We start from the raw sequence: 20436 nt of genomic DNA, 5'->3' as shown, positions 1-20436 counted from the left end.
TTTATCCACTGCTCAACAAATCCTGAATATGCACATTTTTTTACTAAACTATCCAGAAGCTTATAAAAAAAACAAAGGAACAGACTTCCTCAAACGAACTGAATCACCTTGTCTATCCGTAGAGGGAGGCCGTCTTTTTTCCACTTAACCAGAGTCAGAGGAGGGTTGGCATCTACTGGGCAGCGGATGAAGCCTGGGAGACCAATGGCCACATAAATGACAGATGGCATGTTTACCACACGGGCAGGATCTGGTGATTACAGAAAGAGAAAAGGCGACTGATAAAAATCACCCGTTGTAGTGAGGGGAACCGAATGTCTGGCTATCGCAGCAGATGTGTGAGGAGCCTTGGGAAATCTCTCGGCTTCAGACAGCAGGCTCACCGCACAGTGACAAATTTATTTACCTTCTGCGGAGCACGGCTGATCTCAGAACAGCATTTGTGTATGTCGCTAATATTGTGTGACATGTGGAGTAATTCAAGAGTAATTCATCAGTTTTATCCCAAATTAAAAGCCTTAAAAATCTCCCAACAACTGCTGTGGCACACACAGTGAAAACAGTACATTTAGCGTGCTGTCATTAAGAGCAGAGAGCATCGTAGCTGAAGTACACAACTTCTCCCTAACTCTATGTTTACAGGCTTCTATTCTAATGTACGCACAGCTACGGTTTCACGGCTTGCAATAAAGTATTTGAGACAGGATATAGAGAAGTTGAAATGTGGCGTCACACACACTAGATCCCGCCCCCCCAGCTCCCTGCTGGGCGACAAAATAAGGGCTCGCCGATGATAACCATCATTGGTTTTAGCTGTCAAGCTGTCAACATAACGCGCTAAATCTTGGGAGCAAAAGGGGCGTGGTGTTTTGCTATTGATTGTCAACATTATGACAGCTAGTTAACAAGGTCCAGGGGTATCACATGTGAACGGTCAGTAAAAAGTTTGAATATAGGAAAACAGAGAGGGAGACGGAAGTAGGTCAGTTATGCTAGCTTGACTTTGACAGCCTTACCATGTGGATGTGCAGAAGGATTCGGTGCGTTTCTCAGTCGACGCAGAAGATGCACTGACTGCATCCAGGAGTCTGTTTGGATGTGTACTCAGACCAAGTGAGGTGGCATTGTGATGTAATGCACTTAGGATCATATTTATAATTTTCAGCCATCATTTACTTGTGGATTTATAGTATCTGGCTTCTTCTGGTGCAGGATTATGACACACGCCTCGATACAATGACGTAAAAGTAGGATTAAATGCAAAATGACCATGTATCTGATTTAGTACCATATGTGGAAGTGGCACACAGCAGATTTTTTATTTATTTATTTTTTTTATCCAATTGATCCATTCAGACAGCCATAAAAGTCAAATATGGGTCGCATATGGGCAGATCTGGGTCACATTTGCCTGCTGTGTGAACTTAGTTTTGGTCTCATCTGGTCAAATCAAACATTCGCAGTTAAAGTCTCTGCAAAATTAAGCCAAAGCATAAAGATGTTTGTGTTTGGTATGCAGAACATCCATCAATCCGCCTATCAACGCCACCTCCAGCAGTCACTGGGCTAGAGGTGGGACACACTCAGGACAGGTCAAAACAGAGACACATGCCAAACAACAACACACACATGCACGCACGCACGCACACACACACACACACACACACACACACACACACTCACACCTAAGAGCGTCCTGCAAAGCTACACTGCTGCAAACTGCTCCACTGTGAAGCCCATATGCAGACGAGAAAAGATTTATTTTCTGGTTTCACTCCCATACTGCGTCTAATGGTTGATACTATGACTCGGCGATGCCAAGATTTCACTTTTTGCAGCAGCAGTTTTCTAACGGTGAGGTTTAAAGCCTCTTTTGCCATCTACACACAGCCCAGCACTTACTGGAACAAAGATGTATTATGCTAATTATCCTTCACTGCAAGGCATGTGAATAAACCTTCTACTTTCCCCTCTGCATCATAAAAACCTTCTTTCAACTGGTGTTTGATTCAGTCATCAAACCCTTTTAAAATCAGACAAGGGGAGGGGATAAAGAGGTCATTATTCTCTAAATAAGAATAGACAAAAAAGGGAAAAGTTTCAGTTGATCCAGAAATTGGAGGATAGGGCAGAACACATTGTGGTGCCCTACTAAGGTCAGGGAGGAGAGCTTCCCATTATGCACTGGGTGATAAGCATGAAAGATGAGGTGACTGAGTGGAGGAGGGGAGAACTATCAGCAGAGCAATAGAGGGAGGAGAAGTGAGGCTGAGCGTGGGAAACAGGACAGGTGAGAGACAGAAGTGACTGTATGACGTAAGGCAGAGCGGAGCCGCTGGAGGAGAGCTGGAGATGGGATGCTGTCACCGAGGAGCAGGGGGAACAAAAGCCCCGCGAGGGAGAGAAAATGAGCAGCAGGGCAAGCGACTGAGCGAGGCGGGAATGCTGGACGGCTTGGACAACTCGGGATCTACAAGCACGTCTGTCCTGAGCCCAGAGGAAGCGCCGCCGCCACCGGCACCGCAGACAAGAATATCAGCCGGGTTTCTAAATATAGCACTCAGAGAGCGCTATCGCTCACGACGCGCTCGGTTCCCACTGACGCTGAGGGGAAGTTAGTCGCCGGCACAGCCCTTCAAGGAAAAAGACAGGAAGAGAAAAGGAAGGAGAAGGGAGAACGTTGACGGCTGACAGAAGGGGAGCAAAGTGAAAAGAAGAACATCAGAGGAAATAATAGGACAGAACGAATCAGAGAGCCCCCTGCAGTCTGATGAGAAAAGTCACCAGTCTTACAGCAATGATGTAATCCCCCCTTTCTCCTCACTCCTCCCCTCCCTCTCCTGACTGGTGTTGCCTACCTCTGTTCACACACACCCACACACACACACACACACACACACACAGAAACACAGACATACACAGCCATCCATGGAGATGGGGGGCACAGGAGAAATGATAAAGATCTGCCGCTTTAACTAGCGTCACGGCGACCACCTATCGACGAGGACCCGGGTCTCCCTCCTGCCTCTCCCCGTCTGCTCTGAACACCCGACACGAGCTTTTTCTACAGGCGACAGATTTACACAGGCTGGAGGCGACTGCCGAGTGACTGCTGAACCGCTGGAGCGCTCCAGCTCAGAAATGAGGAGGCAGCAATCCAGAGAGAGGGAGCGGTAACATGCCAGTGAGCATACAAATGTACATAAACGAGTACAAATAAGAAATATAGAAATGATCTATTGGAATGAGAGGCAGAGGAGAGAGGGAGGAGAGCAAAAAAAAAATGGAAAAGTGTTTATGAGAGAAAACAGGTGTTTGACTGGGAGAAGGAAGCGAGTGTCAGCCTGCTAGAGAGAACCAAGTGGTTCAATGGTCCAGAAACTCGTCTTACACCTGAAGGAAACAGTTTGTTGGGAGTGATCTACAGCAGGGTCTAGTTTAAACCAAACACACATGGAGGAATACTCTGTCATCTTATCTTTATGAATATTCAGGTGATGGGAAGTGGAGGTGATTCTCCTCATCCAGAGTCTAAACATTACAACTGTCTGCTAGAATCCATCCATTTATGCAGGTTTTATATCTAAAATCCAGGCCCACCCAACTCAATAGATTGAATGACCTGCCTGCCACCCAATTGCAAAGAATCAATCAGCGGAGAAAAAGGAACAAACTCGGGTGTCTGTCGAGCTAATTACTGCTGTCGGTATACATGTGTTTGACAAAAGCAGCAGAAACATTTGCTGTGTTTAAAAAACAACCAAGAAACTGGAGCCAAGATTCGCAACCTGATATTCAAACTCTATCCGGTCGGATCGCAGCACCGCTGCTTCGGCTGCGAAAAAATAATCAGCAACCTCCCCGAAAGTTGCAAGGTTTGTTTCACTCTAGCGGTTGGTGTCTCTCATTCTCTGACAAAACAACCACACACACATAAACCAGGAAATTCACTGTAAGTCAGTAACTTTAAGAAACCTCCTTTTGATCCAATTCTAGCTCATTTGCCTAGAAAGTCTTGTTCGCTTGGGGAGGCGAATGTGTATTCAAACTTCAATTTGGACCACAAAAAAGCAAACTCTGGTCGATCTAAAAACCAAGGCCTTTGGTTTTTAGACCTCTCCAGAGCTTGAAGAGAGCTCTGGAGTGGGTCGAATGCACGTGTGAACGGCAAGCAGACCGGAGACCGCTCCTAAAGCAGAAGGCAGACAACAGCGCAGGGCATTCTGGGTACGTGCAACCAAAACAAACGCCTGTGTCTGGCGCTAGCGGGAAGAGTGGCTCGTGGTCTTTTAGCAAAGAAAAAGCGAGAAATCCTAGAATCTCTAAAATCTGACGCCACTCCGTTTTTGTGAAGAAGGAAGTTGCACTAAGTGTCTCCTTCAGAGGTTTCTGCTGAAACTACTTCTCTCAGTGGCCATCGCAGGCAAAGGGGTGAACAGATTTTTCAAAGGCTAGTTTGACACGGTGCAGTGTGAGAGCGAGACGCACCAGCTGAAAATGTAGCAAATATCGCAAGCTTGGTCCCCAATCAAACCAAGTCTGCATATCAGATGTGAAAACCCACTTAAACACGTTGGAAGCCAATGCATTTTCAGTGGGACACAGTTATAATGCGCATGAGGCCAATTTAGCAAACAATCAGAGGAATCCATTAGAAGTGCTAAATAACATTTCAGAAGCACAACTATGAAGAAGATCTGCAGTAAAATCTTCATCCTGAAAACAAAACGGAGGATAAAATTGTTAAATGTCGACTTACATTGCACTGCTAGGTAGGCAGAGGCAGACGGCGGTGTGCCTAGGCTGTTGCTGGGAGAACAGGTGTATTTCCCAGTGTCCTCCGGCTTGACTTGCACAATGATGAGGGAGCCATCAATGAGAATACTGACTCTCCGCTTGAGGTCACTGTGGATATGAAGAGAGGCACTGGGATCTAAATTCAGTAAGTCACAGCAAGTCTGTTGAATTTAACCACCAGCTGCCTGGAAGTGGCATGCTAATGAACCACTTCTACTCAAGTAATATTTTACAAAGAGAGCAACATTTAGAGGCAACCGTCCTCTAGACTGAAGCTCCCGCCTGGCAGTATGTTTCATAACCTTTAAGACATTTTTTGTGTCATTTACTGAAGAAAATATATTAGCACATACATTCATTCTCTTGTCATTTGTGTATAAAGTGAGACCGTTGTAAAAACGATAACACATTTATCCAGTTTTGTCACTTTTGGTTCATTTTGGCGTTCGGACTCGGTCATAAAAGACGCTTGTCACGGAGCTCGGTTTAAAAAATCAAAGCGGAGCGGCTGGATGTTGGGAACTCGACACATCAACTGGCTTCAAATGTGACCGAAAATCACAGCAACTCATATTCCCTCAACTTATTAAGTTTCTACCCTACAGCAAAAACATAATTCCAGCAAACAGCAGATACATTTATTGATCCCGGCACCAAAGATTTCACTGTACGCAGTATTTCACTCTGAGAGCTTTAACCACCATCGGAATATACTAAACCACCACGTGTGTGAGCCGTAAACTGGGGGGAGAGAGTCGTTAACGTCATAGACGGACATCTCAAGCAACTGAAAATCACTGGCTGGGATTCATTTTTGTTTTACTTTCTAGGGGTTTTGTGAATTTATTCTTACTTTTGACAGTTTCAAGTTATTTTAGGAGCCACTGTGGGCTTTTTGGTCCACGTGTCTAAGTGTTGTAACGGTGCTGCACCTCTCTGACTCGCAGCGAATTAGCTGGAAGATAGAAAAAAAAGCTTTGCATGGGATTGTACAATTAAGGCATGCATATACAGTCATCTGCAGTAACTGTAGAGTACGGGTGCAAAAGAGACTTGTTAATCAGCAAACGATAACAAACATGATCATAACTTTACTTCTTGAAGAAGACGTTGTCCTCCTCCCAGAACCAGGTGTACGTCAAGTTGCGAGGATAGGCCTCCGCCTGGCAGGTGAAGAAGGCATCCTGCGAGATGTTCACTGTTATGTTCTCTGGTGGTGAGATAATAAACGGAGGGCCTGGTGGGAACACACACACAGTGGAGCACATACAGGACGGCTTTAAGCTCGTTTAAGTAAGCGTCTTAACGTGTCGCACAACAACGGCAACTAAATATTTAAATTAAAGATATGCAGAGGAGTCGACTGGTAACCAGTGTGGACTTTTAGCTAAATTAAAAACTGAAAACCCCAGTCCAGATTATACTAAGGTCGCCTTGACAACGACACTCTTTGTCGCAGAGTAAAAAAGACTCGACATTAGTCATTTTCAGTATCAGTTCAAACTAAGCCAAAGAAAGTCCAGAGACATAAAAACCTGTTTAAACTTAAAATATTCTTTAAAAGGTCTGATGTTTCCTTCAGAGTGAGACCTTCAGCAGAATCAAAAAAAAAGTTATTTTCACTAGACATTTAGTTTGATGCTAAATATTTTTGTTTGCTAACTAAATATTTAGCATGCTAACTGAATAGTTAAAGTAGTGACTTTAATAAATTAATGAACATCATGGTGAAAATATGACTTTGAAAAATTAACCCCCAATTTTTTCTCTTAAGCTAAATAACAGAAGTTATTGTTGTTAATTTTTGACAGTATAAGGTTTCCAATGTCACCCCATGGAAAACAGCATGTCACAGAGATGATGGAGGCAGCGCCGTGTCCTCATTTGCACTAAGAAAACCACAGCAGACAAACAGAAACTGGGTGATGCTCTGTCTGCTTGGAGAGGACTGTTGAATTTCTCATAACCGGGAAAATGAGCATCTGAAAGATTGGGAAAAATATAATAAAGATTTTTAAGAAAAATTGCATAATAACTGTCTGTGAGTCTGAGAGGAAAAACATGATTTCTACGGCCCTGCTTTTGTTCAGATATTTAATACCAGACATCACATTTTCTAACTCCACCAAAAGCAAGGCAGACATTTGTTTGTTAAGGATTCAAACTCTTACTTTCTGTAAAGAACAGCAGATCTGGTGGAGCAGAGAAACACCTCTCACTTCAGTGAAGTATAAACTGCATGACTGAAACTGGAGATGGAAAATGTCCCACAGGATAACAATCCAAAACATTTCAGAGACTAGGAAAGCTTACTATAATCATATCTGCATAAAATCACCTCAAATAATAGATGGAGATTGTCATATATTTATGATGGGGCTAAAAGCAACATAAGAGGAATATCATGATAAGGCGGATTTGACAGAGAAGAGGGATTACAGTGGGAGCTTCTTGTCATCTTCTTGTCTGGATTTTAATCATCTTAATCTTTTTGGGGTTTTCTCAGTTTGCTAAGCTGTCGAATTTTGGGAATAAAATCTTCTTAAATAATAAAATTATGTGTGTCTTTAATATATAAGATGAATCCAGGTTGAATAAATAATAAAAAATACAACTTAACATTCATTTTGCAAACTGACAGTTATGGGTTCACTTCCACTTTTCTCCTGCCACAAGTTGTTTTGTCCCGATCAGTTTACTACTTAAAGGAGTCGTGGATATTTAGACCAAGTAAAGCCTGATTTTAGTCCCTCATGTCCCAATGTCATGGATCATTTCTATTGCAATGATCCATGTCTACATTCTGCTAAAATGCAGAGAGGAAGATAATATATTATTGAACTGTTTGTCTTGCAAAATGCTTTAAGGTGACATTGGCTGTGATGCGTCACTACATGTAGAAACAGATTTGGACAAACGGCTGGACGAGCCAAATTATACTCAGTAAACTGATTTAGAAAAAGACAAACTCTTAAAAGCCATGAATGGGTGAGGAGCTAAGATCTGTTTCTGAATTAATTATTTCTAGCACACAAAAAAATACATTGAGAGAATTATATGGCATTTGGAGAGATGATGATGATGCATGCTGCTAAGAGGAAACAGATACAGTAATTAGAATAAATCTACATGTGGTTGTGCCAGTGTAGTCGTGGGGAACAAAAATGAATAGCAGAGGATTATTTAACACACACACACACACACACACATATATATATATATATATATATATATATATATATATATATACACTTCAGGTTTGATACATATATAGTTATTTTACTATCAATCTGTTGCTTGCCTCCTTCTGCATATTAAATCTTCAAAGAGTGATTAGAGATGAAAATATACATCCTGTTAAAAATGACTTACTAAAACAGAGGTGGTGTGTGCAAAGTTTCCTGATGATTTTCAAAACACGCCACATAGAAACTCTTCTGTGAGTGAATGCATTTGTGTTTAAAAAAAAAAAAAAAAACAGCAACAAAAACCATGACGATACAATTGAAATCGGTTTACTGCTGAGTTGTATCATTTTATTATTGCTTCAGACTGGCTCCAAATACCCCGCTGGAAATGAAACAAACAAACAAAAACAAAAAAAAAGAAAACACAGGACTTCTGTTAACAAATGTGTAATTTGTTAGAATTTAGCTTCACACAGGGACACACAAACACACACAGCGAGCCAATGTTGCTGCTATAAAGTGTCTTTCCCATATGCTAGCACTGATTAGCAGCGTGCAGTTTGATACTTGAACATGCAGAGTGTTTCCATCTGCCAGCGAGTCTGAAGGACAACCAGGACTATGTGAGCCTGGTGGTAATGTTGCTGGTGACGGCTGCCAGTGTGTGCCTGTGTGTCAGTGCCAACCCGGCCTATTTGGAACAAGCCGAGTCCTGAAGATTTGTTGGCACTGTGGCGTCTGCTGATCTGCTGCTCGCTGGCTTTTCAGGAGGCCGTCTATTAATCCGCGTTTCCCAGAAATTATACAGGACGGTCGTGAACTGTGACCCGACCCCCAGGCACTGTGCAGCAAATCTTATCGTAACAATGATGTTTATGTCCATAACAATCTCTTTGTGGACTCCAAATCTATACAGTACGACGCACACAAGTACTGTTTAAGGCTCTCTTGTTGTACATTTTTTGGCTTATTTATTGCTCTGAGTATATTGGCCTTTTCTGAGTCTATATAGTCCAGAGAAAGATTAATCAAAAACTAAATTTGCAGACAAACATTCAATAACGTAGTCGTCACGATTACTCCGATTAATTGTTTCAGCCCTACTATAAATACAGAGAAAACATGATTACAAGCTATTGTGAACTGAGGAAGGAATCCTGAGTGCCCAGAGGGAAAAATCCCACATCCACATGGAAAAACATACAAACACCAGCATGGGATTCAAGCCCATGACTCCCTTGGTGCAAGGTAACACAGTGTGGACAGCTTCTCGTTTTGTCTGTGTTTAAATGAAGAAAAGAAATACACAGGAGCGATGGAATTTGGAAAACCAGGATGCACCAACCTTGGACTAGCAGCCTTGTTGTGTGAATGGCCTCTCCCTGGGGGCTGAAGGCTCGGCACATGTAGGCCCCGCGATCTTCCCGGGTGATGGATAGCACCGTCAAATTCCCATCAGACACCTAAAAGCGTTAAACAATGTTCAGCTTTCAGAAACAGGTCATTGCTATGGAGTAACCTGGCTTAAGTCAAGTCAAGTTTGTTTGTGTAGCACATTTCAGCAACATGGCAGTTTAAGGTGCTTTACATCATGAAAACATCATTCAGTTATCAATTATAAAACAAGCAATAAACTCTTAATCTACACGTCTCACCTCTCTCACACATCAAAACTTTTGAGCTGTGATTTTTTTATTTACAGAAGAGACAAAATAAAATTCCCGTTCACCGCTGCCAACTCTAAAGGAGGCACTAAAGTGGTTTATAAAGCCTAAAGATAAAATAGATGCAGGGAATATATTGAATATATGTGGTGTAATCAGAGTAAAGTCAAACAAAAACATAAAAATTTGATCATTAAATGATTATTTAATGATATTTAATGATTATTTCTCTTCGATGCATGTGTGTTTTTCCCTAACATCAGTAGCTTGCGACATGTCGTTTTGCGGCGGCGCACACAACAGGACTTCCTGTCCGCAGACCTTCATCCCAGGAGGATTGACTTCTCTGTTCCCTTGCAGAAGAACTCCTGATCCCTGCTGAAACAAGATTCTGTCCAACACCAGAGGTCAAATAAACCACCCAGTGTCTGTCTGCGTTACAGCGCTCTCTGATCAGGTCTTTAAGCATTATCCTGGATCCTCAGTAATAACCATAATCTGTCAGGGCGTCGCTTAATGCAGCTGTAGAACCGGCACACAGAGGCTGTAGTTCTGGGTTTGATTTCCACCTCAAGACCTGGTGCGTGACTTCCTCTCTTATTTCTCTTCTTCTTGATTGAAACCTCACCGTCATCTCCTCCATGGTATGGGCTCCAACTCAAACCTTCTCAGCCCCGAGTCTCCCTGAAGAAAAACCTACTTAGTCATAGAGTTTGTGTGCATGACTCTTGATTCGACCAATCAGTTTTCTAAAATTGTGTCTAATGCAGCCAGCACCTGGTTTCTTTATGACCCGGATGTCTTTTATGACTTCCTGGCCATAGAGGACTTTGACGTAACTGCTGCATACTCTTGGAATGGCATATCTTTCTTTCATTAGTACCATTATGTGAAGGCAACAACTTCCACTGGTAAATATGTGGCATTGGCACGTGTTTCCATGTCATTCGGTCTATCCTGTTAACAGTAACAATTTTATTTCCGTCCTAAAAACAAGCCCACATCCCTGGTGGATAGATGGAACGCAACATCTACCTTGTACTTGGCACTGCTGATCAGACGACTGCCTTCTCGCAGCCAGCTGACAGAGGGTTTTGGGTTGCCGAACGCCGTGCAGCTCAACGTGATGCTCCCCCGTTCCTTGGCCTCGACATACTGAGGTGGTGTGTCTGTGAATGTGGGAGGGGCTGAGGAGACACGGGACAAGAAGGACATGAACTACATGAGGTACCAGTAGGGACCATTCTTACATGACTAACATAATGCAGGATCTATGTATATTTTGTCTTCATGTCGGTTTAAACGCTTTTGAAGACCTCTGATAAGTGTGATTGATGACAGAAGTACCAACACCTCTTAGGTTTTTACCATTTGACCACAAACCTTAGTACAGAGTAGCACACAGACAAAAGAAAAATGAAAAAATGTTTCCAATATTTTTTTTAAACCACATATACTTTTACTGCACTGCGTTTGTCTTCTGCATGAAATGAAAGCCATTAAAGTTTGTTCCTGTAATTTAAGGAGCCCAGATCTGTAGACGGCAAAGAACAGATGCTTCCCTTCAAGCCTGAAAGAGCTTCAGAGCTTCTGCCAGTAAGAATGGGATGAGCTGCCCACATCCAACTGCAGGGCTTACTACAAAGACTTTAAGCTCAAATGCTGACAGAGGCTCTCCCACAAAGGATCAAGTTAAGAGTCGAGACTCTTTCATATTTGAGACAATTCACGGTTTGAATAGTTTTATTAAATATATTTGAAACAATTCATTTTGGTTCTCTGGTTTATGTGTACTCGTCTGCCAAGGCTTCTGCTGCAGTAATGTAATTTCACAAAGATCTTAAGAGAAGTCCAGCCTTTCAGGTGGATTTTATTCAGCTGGATATCATCCCTGATGTTAATACCTTGTGTGATCGTCATTTACCAACAGGACAGAACATGGTCTTCTATAACTTTTCAGAGGGTTAGAGCAGGGAGGGGTACTAAGCGCTCTGCTCTAAGTCAGAGAAAAAGAACAAAAAGTCATTTATCAGCAGTGCCAAATGAGCCGCGTCTGCAACACAACACAGGCCCCAAATATGAGTTTGTACAGTTTAAAACGTTCACAGAGTTTTTAAGAGTCCATATGAGAAATCGTGGTCTGAAAACTAACTACTGTTTCAGGTGTGGGCAAACCTAATTTAGTGAGACGAGTTTAGTGTGTAGGACAAGTTCAGTTGTAGGCTGGGATTCCATCATCCCAGATCTCACCAGACTGTTCGACAAGGTTTGACTTAATCCAAGTTTGTCAGAGTTAATCCAAGGTCACCCAAGCCCACTCGGTCAATTCCAAGATCATTTTACGCTGAAACAGATGAAAACGTCCCTCTGTGTCGATTGTCTCCTTCTTCTAGTCATCTGATTGAGAAAGTCAGTGTATCTTTGCTCAGTGGCCACAACTGGTCAAAGGTAAACGTGTAACTTCCATGACGGATGCAGCTACTCTGTGAGCACATAACTCAAGGTGCATTCACAGACAACACAAAGTGGGACAGAAATATAGGGGAAAGAAATATAGATATATTTAGTTTTTATAGAACCTGTGTGCTACACCAGGACACAGGTTCTCTACAACATTGAGGACCGGAGACTTGAGTTTGCCATGGAAGTATCTGGTGAACCATTTATGTTGATTTGGCTGCATGTTCTGGTTTATTATCATACTGCAACACATGTTCTGTTTTATGGTGGGATGCACAGGATTTTTATTAAAGATGTCCTGGTATTTTACAGAGTCTATGATGTTATGCATTTTAACAAGCTTCCCCAAGCTTGGGGTTAAAGAAACGGGTTAAAGCATCACAGATCCTCACAGATCCTCCACCACAGCTTTCCAGATATCCATCCTTTGTTTCACAGCCGACCCACATGAAGTATCTGTAGATGGACTTTATGGAAGACATTTTGAAATAAAGATGTGAGCCTGGAGTGTTATATTCTTCAAGGACATGGCATGGTTTTTTTCTTAGGGAAAAAAAAAGTTGTGTATTAAAGACATTTATCAAAACTGGATGTCTTTTTGTGATACTGAATGTAAACTTCTAATATTTCTGTAAAAGACAGTGTTTTTTATAGAGCGGCAGAGGTTTTGTAAAACCCTTTTACTAGATCCTCTGGTCTGCTCAGGATACCTGGGATTATAAACAGGGGCGATTATTCATAACTAGCGAGCTATCGTCCGAGCCAAAAACAGTTAAACATATTTAATCTCTCTGTTTTACCCCAGTTCAACTCTGCTCCATCTGCATTTACATGATGATATCATCTGTAACTCAAACATAAATTAAACCAACATTCAAATCTCAGACTAATCAATTTAGGTCTAAAGCTAATCTTCTTACAAGCATAATCCCATAGCTTCTCATATGCTAACATGATATTCCATGCGCTGCCATGAGCCGGGGCAGAGCTCTAATTCCAGGCTTCACATTGTGTCACAGCAAACTGCATGTGACCCTGCAATGTCTAACAGAGGAACCAGATCAAAACGTAATAATAAAACATGTATCGTATTGGAAACTGTAAATTGCAAAATGAAGATGGGTGTTCATTAAAGTGTGGATAACATAACAATGTAGCACAAATGCATAATGTAACCTTAAATATGAACTCGATAGAAGTTCATAAAAACTTGGACACAACATATACAACAGCCAACACACTGATGAGATGTACATAAGTATTAAATTCATTAGCATGAACATTAGCATGACTGTTAATTTAGATGCATTTTTTCTTTTTCTTTTTTATTACCGTATTTTCCAGACTATAGAGCGCACCTTACTACAAGCCGCACCAACAAATAAAAAAAACACTGGAAAGTACATATATAAGCCGCTGATAAACCGCCGCTCTCAAGCGGAGGGACGCGGCTCATTTGGCACCGTTGATAATTGACGCAGCCCTCCGTCTCCAACGCCGAACCATGGATTGTTCACGCCAAGCTTACGTTCAGCGGCTCTATTTCCCTCCTATACTGCCAGATCGATAGCCTTCAACTTAAAAGCTGCATCATACGAGCTTGAAGAAATTTCTCAGTCGTACCTGCTGCTAGCATACATTTGTTCTACAAGAAAATTAGCGCTTTCTTCTTTGATTTCCAATTTTGACTTCCAATGACTCACTTCCTGCTAAAGCGCCCCCTGGTGGTTGGAGAAAAATCACCAGAAAAGCCGCTTGGTTCAAAGTGTAGGAAAAAAGTAGCGGCTTATAGTCAGAAAAAAACGGTAATTAAATTTGGACTAAAATCACAGAAATATTTTTCTTTTGCATCATAAATATAGTTCTCTGATTCGAACATTGTTGTTGTTTTTTTCATTACAATTATTATTTTGGCTGACCGAGTCTCTCCAGGGTCTATGGACGCCTAACACAGAAAGTGTGTTAGCCAGAAATATGGCTAAAACACAGTGGAAATCACACTCATAACTCCAGGCTTCTGAATGTTGTTATTCTATTTGGAGTGAAGATCCAATGAGGTTAACAGAAACCAAACTAGACATCATGCAAAAAAACCAACAAAAAAAAATCCCAGTTTTCTTTCACTTACTTTCTGTAAGTTTTAAAACGTGAAAACGTTTTAATTTCAGTTAGCATATAAAGTGAGACACCAACGTTTTGAAGCAGAGTCGTACTCCTTTTGAAAGGCAAGATTCAATTTGGGAAAACAACTTGAACAACTGATCGTAACTAGCTGCCAGATCAGGTTAGGAAAAGAACCGGGATCAACATTATTAGGCAGCACCACGCGAAGTCCAACCAGCGGTAACTGAGTCTGGAGGGGATGTGACGGCCGTGAAGAAGAAGAAGAGGTGTCAGTTTGACGAGGAGAAGCACAAGCTTTAATCTATTTTCATCTAAACAGAAATCTATATGCAGCACTTACTCTTCAGTGACAACGAGGCTGACAGATTAAGTGCTGGGTGTAATCACGGACAAGCTCTGATGTTTGACAATGATGGGGAAATGTGGATTGCAGGCGAGCAACTATAAATAGAAGTGCAGAACCCTTAGCATTTAAGAACTTATCGGCAGAACTCATAAGAAGAACTTTCCATGTTTTTGTGACGTGGAAAGAGAAGGAAAGCTTAAACAAATCGGTGATGCCGTTTCCCAGGTGATGCAGACGGTTTTCCTGGTGCCAGCAGAGCTTTGAGGAGAGTTACCACTGAGGGAGGATGTGTGCTCTGAGGTTCTGACTGGTTGTGTTGTATTGACACCATATAAACACTAAGCTATTCTCAGGAATAAGATTGTCCTAAATTTAAAATCATATATCTGTCAGAACATGTAGTAAAGAATACATCTTTAGCCAGACTAATAATAGATGTGTTTGCATGTTGGCTGCTCACAAAGCATTGAGCCTGTCGCGTCAAGCAATTATTCAATTATTGGCATAATAAATCAAAATGAGCTCAATAATTACTTTTCTGATGAGTAATATTTTTGAAGGGCAATTTTGTTTAGAATCCATTCGATTCAGTTGTGTATGATTTTTATTTCCTTTTTTTTGTTTGTTTTTAGTTGTGTTTTATTTTGGATCTTTAAAATGTCTTTCAGTTCAAGATTGGGATGTTCTGTACAACATCTTTTAGTCTTTAATGGCAAACTTACACTGTTTTGCGATTATCAATATATTATTTTAAAATTGCTTAAAATCAACAATAGTTTGCTTATTGCAATAACTTCTGGAACAATTTGTCATCCAATAAAATGTATCGCCGTGACAGGCCTAGGTATACATTCATTACGTTAACTGAAAATGATCTCAAAACAAAATTATTGTTTATTGCAATGAATCCCAAAACTTCAGATTTATAAACTCTATCACAATAAATTATGGGACAATCTATCGTCCATTTAAATTTGTATTGTGACAGGCCTGTAAAGCATGAGCTGATCTCAGTGGTTTTTGGTGTAGTAACACCACAGGCTGATGTCATGAGACTAGAGCGCCGTAGGTCATGTCTGGTTTAGTGACAGAACGCTGAAGGGCACAGGAGAAACGACACGAAGTAGAAAGAGGCAGAGGAAACACGAGGCTTCACGCAGAACAGAGAGCAGCAGAGGTGAGTCGAAGGGATGCAGGGAAGAGAGAAACTCTGAGGAAACTGAGTTAATGTGCCACGACCCCAGGGGTAGGCACTAGTAACGCATACAGGATAAGACAAAGTGTGTGTTACCACAGTAACAAGTGTCCTAGTGCGCCTGACTAGAGGATGATGGAGGCTTAAAGCTGGCAAATGAGGGGATGGATATTTAGTTCTGATTGAAGTATGAGGAGTACAACTCTAACGGCATTGTTCTGTATGTGTATAGCTATGTGTGTACATTGCACATGGAGTGCTACTTTGTTTTCTGTTTCATGTGAGATATGTTATCTTGGGGAGGGAGAGAGTAGGAGCAACCAGTAAGGTATTGGGTTCTTAAATATCAAAGCGTCCCACATCTTCAGACTGAACAGCTGGATGATGCCCGATGTTTCCTACCGTTTACAGTCAGATGCACCCAGCTGCCGTTGTGGAAGGTATCATACTGCTGCTCCAGCATGAGCACTTTACACTCGTACCAGCCCTGGTCGTCTGAACGCACGTTCTCTATCTGCAGGGACGACTTGCCGTGCAGAATGGCCCGACCTGGACGAAACAAAGGGAGATCAGGTGTCAACGGAGAGGGAAACGGTGAAGCACGAACAGTTGGGGGGGAGGGGGGGATTACAGAAGATAGTCAAAGAAGTTAAGGGAAATGAATGGACGGATGAACAGACGAGGTCTATTTATAGAGATGAGGGACGCAAAGTACCAGGCAAAAACTGAATTAACATTTGGATATAAATATGCAGGGATCACAGAGTAAAGTCTCAGTGTCTTATTGAAACATCATAACACATAAAGCCGGTTTCTAAGGACACTTTAGAGTGTAAACATCAGACATCAAAGCTGCAGTTGGATACTCAGAGCAATCTATCATTTAAGTATCCCTGAGATGCCCTGTTTTCCATGAGTGTGGTGCTCTATTTTAACAGACGCACTCAGGCAAGGACAGGTCGTTACTCCCTCAGAGGGATGGGGAGAAGCCAACATGACAACGTGCTTAAGATGGATGGTAACCCCTGGGGTTACTCACAATCCATCAGGACAGATATTAGCTTTGGAGTTGGTAAGTAGAGTCAGGAGTAGCTGGATTCCACCATTACAGATCACAGATCAAAAGCTGAGACTGGGGTTACCAAGTGGCTCCAGGCAATCAGGCAACTGGATCAAAACAGATGGAAGCGAAGGCGAAACAAAGGGCTGCCAGAGCTCCAGCATCAATCCCCTCACTGCCCAATTGGAAGGTGTTTCTCGCGGCAATTTAAGAAACATGCATGAATGTCGAGACTTGATTATTTTAGTGTTTTATGGCCTAATTTTAAGGAATGCAGAAAGCTAAGGACATACAGTATGTGTGGCACCGGGGCAGTTTATGTCAGATTCCGATTTTTTTCTGAAATCCACTTTTGTATTCTTCTGTTTTTTTTGCTTTGTCAATTATGCTGCTAATTTAGATACAATTGGAATCAGACTTCTGTGTTAGCAGTTTCCAATCAAAAAGAAGAATGTCGATGTCACATGTAACCCAGTGTTAAAAACACACCCAGTAAAAAATGAATAGATGTTGATTTAATATCTTATTCTACAACGAGATTAAAAAGTAATAAAGTAAAAAAAAAAAAAACGAATATGTTTTAACTGCAGCGCTGAGATTTAGCTCAGATTGCGTCTAACAACTCCCTTAAGAGCTGAGAGCTGACGGTTGTCCCGTGAATCCCTTATAAGATTGTGTTAAATTCTACGAAGAATCCTGGAAATTGGTAAGACAATGTTAAAATAGTATCACAGAATTTATAATTAAAAATAGTGAATCTGTTTTTTTTTTTTAAATTAGATCTCAGAAAGCTTCTGTTCTAACTAGCTGACATCTGGAAAAAATCCCCTGTAGTTGTGTAGCATTGAAGCATCGGTGAGTAATCGCACACACTCAGCCGTTGGCCAAGTAAATTCACTAAAAATTGGCTAAAATACCTAATAATTGTTCAAATTTAATAAAAAATAAAATTGAATTGTAAACTTTATATCATTATTATTGTATATGTTGTATTTGTCCTACGGAAATTTACTTCTTTTTCTATTAGTACATGTTTTAATATTTAATAATCCACATTTTGAATGTAGATTTAGTGTTGTAGATGTACTTTGGCACTTTTAGATTGAAATTTGAATTGTTGCTTAAGCTTTGTTGATATTAGCATCCTGAATTTTAAGATGCTTTACTTTCTTCCAGGTCAGGTTTTTTTTTTTCTTTATGGTGCACTTTTGAAGCATCATGCCCAGAGACGTCAAGATCACCCTTACAAGAACTTGGATGGCGAGCCCCAGCCCAGAGGACCGAGTGAACAGGTAGATGGTGACCCGACTGGTCACCAGCCGTGAAACATTGACTAAACAAACTTTGAAATAACATTTGACAGACATCAAAAAGACTGGGTTTTTTCTTTTATTTAAATTTCTTTCTTTTTTTAAAAAAAAAAAAACGCGCAATTTTTGTTTATTTGTACAATGTGGATCCACAAATGTTGTTTATATTAAATTCTACTTTTTTTTATATACATTGTGTGCTCTCCTCTGTTGTTCACACCTAGGCTCCCCCGAATTTAGAATCTCCTGATCAGGCCCAACTTCCTTTGTACTTCTGTAGTGTTGGTATTAGGAAAGCAAATTAACTTAACTTGCCATCTACTATTAAATGTATTTAAACTAACCTTTCTTGTGGGTTACACACACAGCAGCGCGACGTTTACAGAAGGGATAATGGATGGATTTTAAAGTTACTCAGCAATGTTACATCACAACATCGTAACTTGTTAATAAAGAAAAGGTACAACGAATATTAATGAATACAGTGTTGTGGTGCTTTGACTGTGCCTTCTGCAAAGAAGTCTGGTTGGATGAGATTGTGATGTAATGTTCTTCACCGACAGACTTCTTTCATAATTGCATAGTTATAATTTTTAGCCATTGTATTGCATCCGGATTTAAAGAGTCTTGCTTCTTCTGGTGCAAAACTAAGACGCTAGACTTAAAAGTTGGATAAAATGCGATGTGCCAGTTTTGCTGCTGATCCTTTGAAAATGATCAGTTGCGAATCTGATTTGGTATCACATATGGAGGTGGCAGAAATGGGATATTTTTGGAAAAGTAAAGACATCCGAATTGAGCGCTTCAAACTGCTATGAAAAAGTCGGATACAGGTCGCATATGAGCAAAAGAAAAAAAAAACAAATTTGCCAGTAGTGTAGTTCCACATAACATGTCTGCACCAAAGGGAAAACCATTAAGTCAACTATGAGCTTCTATTTGTCTGGTTTCCATTCATTGCTGTTTTCTTTGTGACTGAAACCAGACAGAAGAGGGTTGCCTTGCTGCTTATTTTTGCTAGGGTATTTATTTCATACCGATGAGCATTAAACGCTGATTATGTCTACACTAAAACTGTTTGCTTAAAGATAATTTGGCTTCAGTTGGCTCTTTCAGTTCTCATTGGCTGAGCGTTAACGGTCTCTTCTCTGGATGCCCTATTGGACTTGATGTATTAAAGCATTAAAGTAAATGAGAAGCCACGCTCGAGTGAGTCTACATGAACACGGTACTAATGTGTCACTCGCTGTAAACTATCTTCTAAGATTCCTTTTGAGAGTGGAGAGTTCCCCCAGCTGCAGATGGTTGTAAAATACCAAAGAGAAAATTCACAGCATGACTGAAAGTACCATTAAATTCTTGATTTTAACTCTATGTATACAAAGTAGTACGAATTAAAGAGACAGCAGACGAACGACATAAAATGCTGGGAAAAAAGTATTTGACCTCTTCTCGTTTTTTGATGTTTCTGATAATCAAATTTCAAAGAAAAACCCAGGTAAATGGAAAATTCACTTTTCTGTGATTATTTCATTTTCTAAGAGGAAAACAATTATTGATTAATGAAGAATGGGACAAAAAAAACAAAATCGATGGTAGGGTCAGTTTTGAGGTTGCTTATTAGCTTTATATTCATATTTATTTTTTTAGTAAACAATGTTTCTCTTTAAAAAGTGTACTTTGAATCTGCTTTAATTTTAACCAAGAAGAATAAATCTGTACAGGGACAAAATCCTCAAACATCGCTGGACATTTCCACAGACGTGTTCTTCACCCGTTTACAGCAGACAAGTAAAGCTTACCAAAGACAGAGTAGCATTCGATTATGTGTTACCTTTTTTAACAATTCTTCCAAAATGAGTCAAATCCCTGTGAAAAGTTGGTTGATTTCCATTCTGAAATATCCAGACATTGTCAGGTTGCTAAAACTAAAAGGCATGAAGATGTTTATGTCTGGGTTTTGAACAGATGGACTTCAACTGGTGTAAAACACCACCATATTTGTGGGTTGCTTACTGATATAATGGCGTATAGCTGCAGACAAATTCCAATTAACTGTGTGGCCTGAGAGTTTAAACTATTACTACCAGGCGACTCTGTGAAACCCTGAACAAGGATCCTTGATCCCTGAAAGCTCAGGGGGGGCTGATAACGAGATCTTGGGAGACACCGCGGCCCCATAAGTTGCCTGGCTTGCTTTAAATTCTGCAGGACAAAAAAAAAAAATCACACATGGTAATAGCTAAACCTGAAGTTTCCCCTGACGGCCGCTATGAAATATTGCAAAGAAGG

At 40.9% G+C, this 20436-nt stretch overlaps 1 protein-coding gene across 5 annotated transcripts in view; it reads right to left on the bottom strand.

The window, feature by feature from the left end:
* Positions 1-20436, bottom strand: part of igsf9bb (immunoglobulin superfamily, member 9Bb) — an 88329-nt gene that overhangs the window by 35435 nt on the left and 32458 nt on the right. For all 5 annotated transcript variants that reach the window (XM_015030527.1, XM_015030522.1, XM_015030524.1 and 2 more), the window contains exons 3-8: positions 16177-16323; positions 10685-10836; positions 9331-9448; positions 5893-6034; positions 4760-4905; positions 108-250 (exon numbers count right to left, since the gene is read on the bottom strand). In XM_015030527.1, the coding sequence (XP_014886013.1) occupies positions 108-250; positions 4760-4905; positions 5893-6034; positions 9331-9448; positions 10685-10836; positions 16177-16323 (848 nt within the window). The remainder of the gene's footprint in view (positions 1-107; positions 251-4759; positions 4906-5892; positions 6035-9330; positions 9449-10684; positions 10837-16176; positions 16324-20436) is intronic.

The sequence above is a fragment of the Poecilia latipinna genome, unplaced genomic scaffold (genome assembly GCF_001443285.1).
Source record: "Poecilia latipinna isolate Pla-1442-1.1 unplaced genomic scaffold, P_latipinna-1.0 Scaffold185, whole genome shotgun sequence".
Taxonomy (NCBI): domain Eukaryota; kingdom Metazoa; phylum Chordata; class Actinopteri; order Cyprinodontiformes; family Poeciliidae; genus Poecilia; species Poecilia latipinna.
The sequence above is the reverse complement of the archived record's forward strand: the minus strand, read 5'-3'. Positions and strand labels throughout refer to the sequence as shown.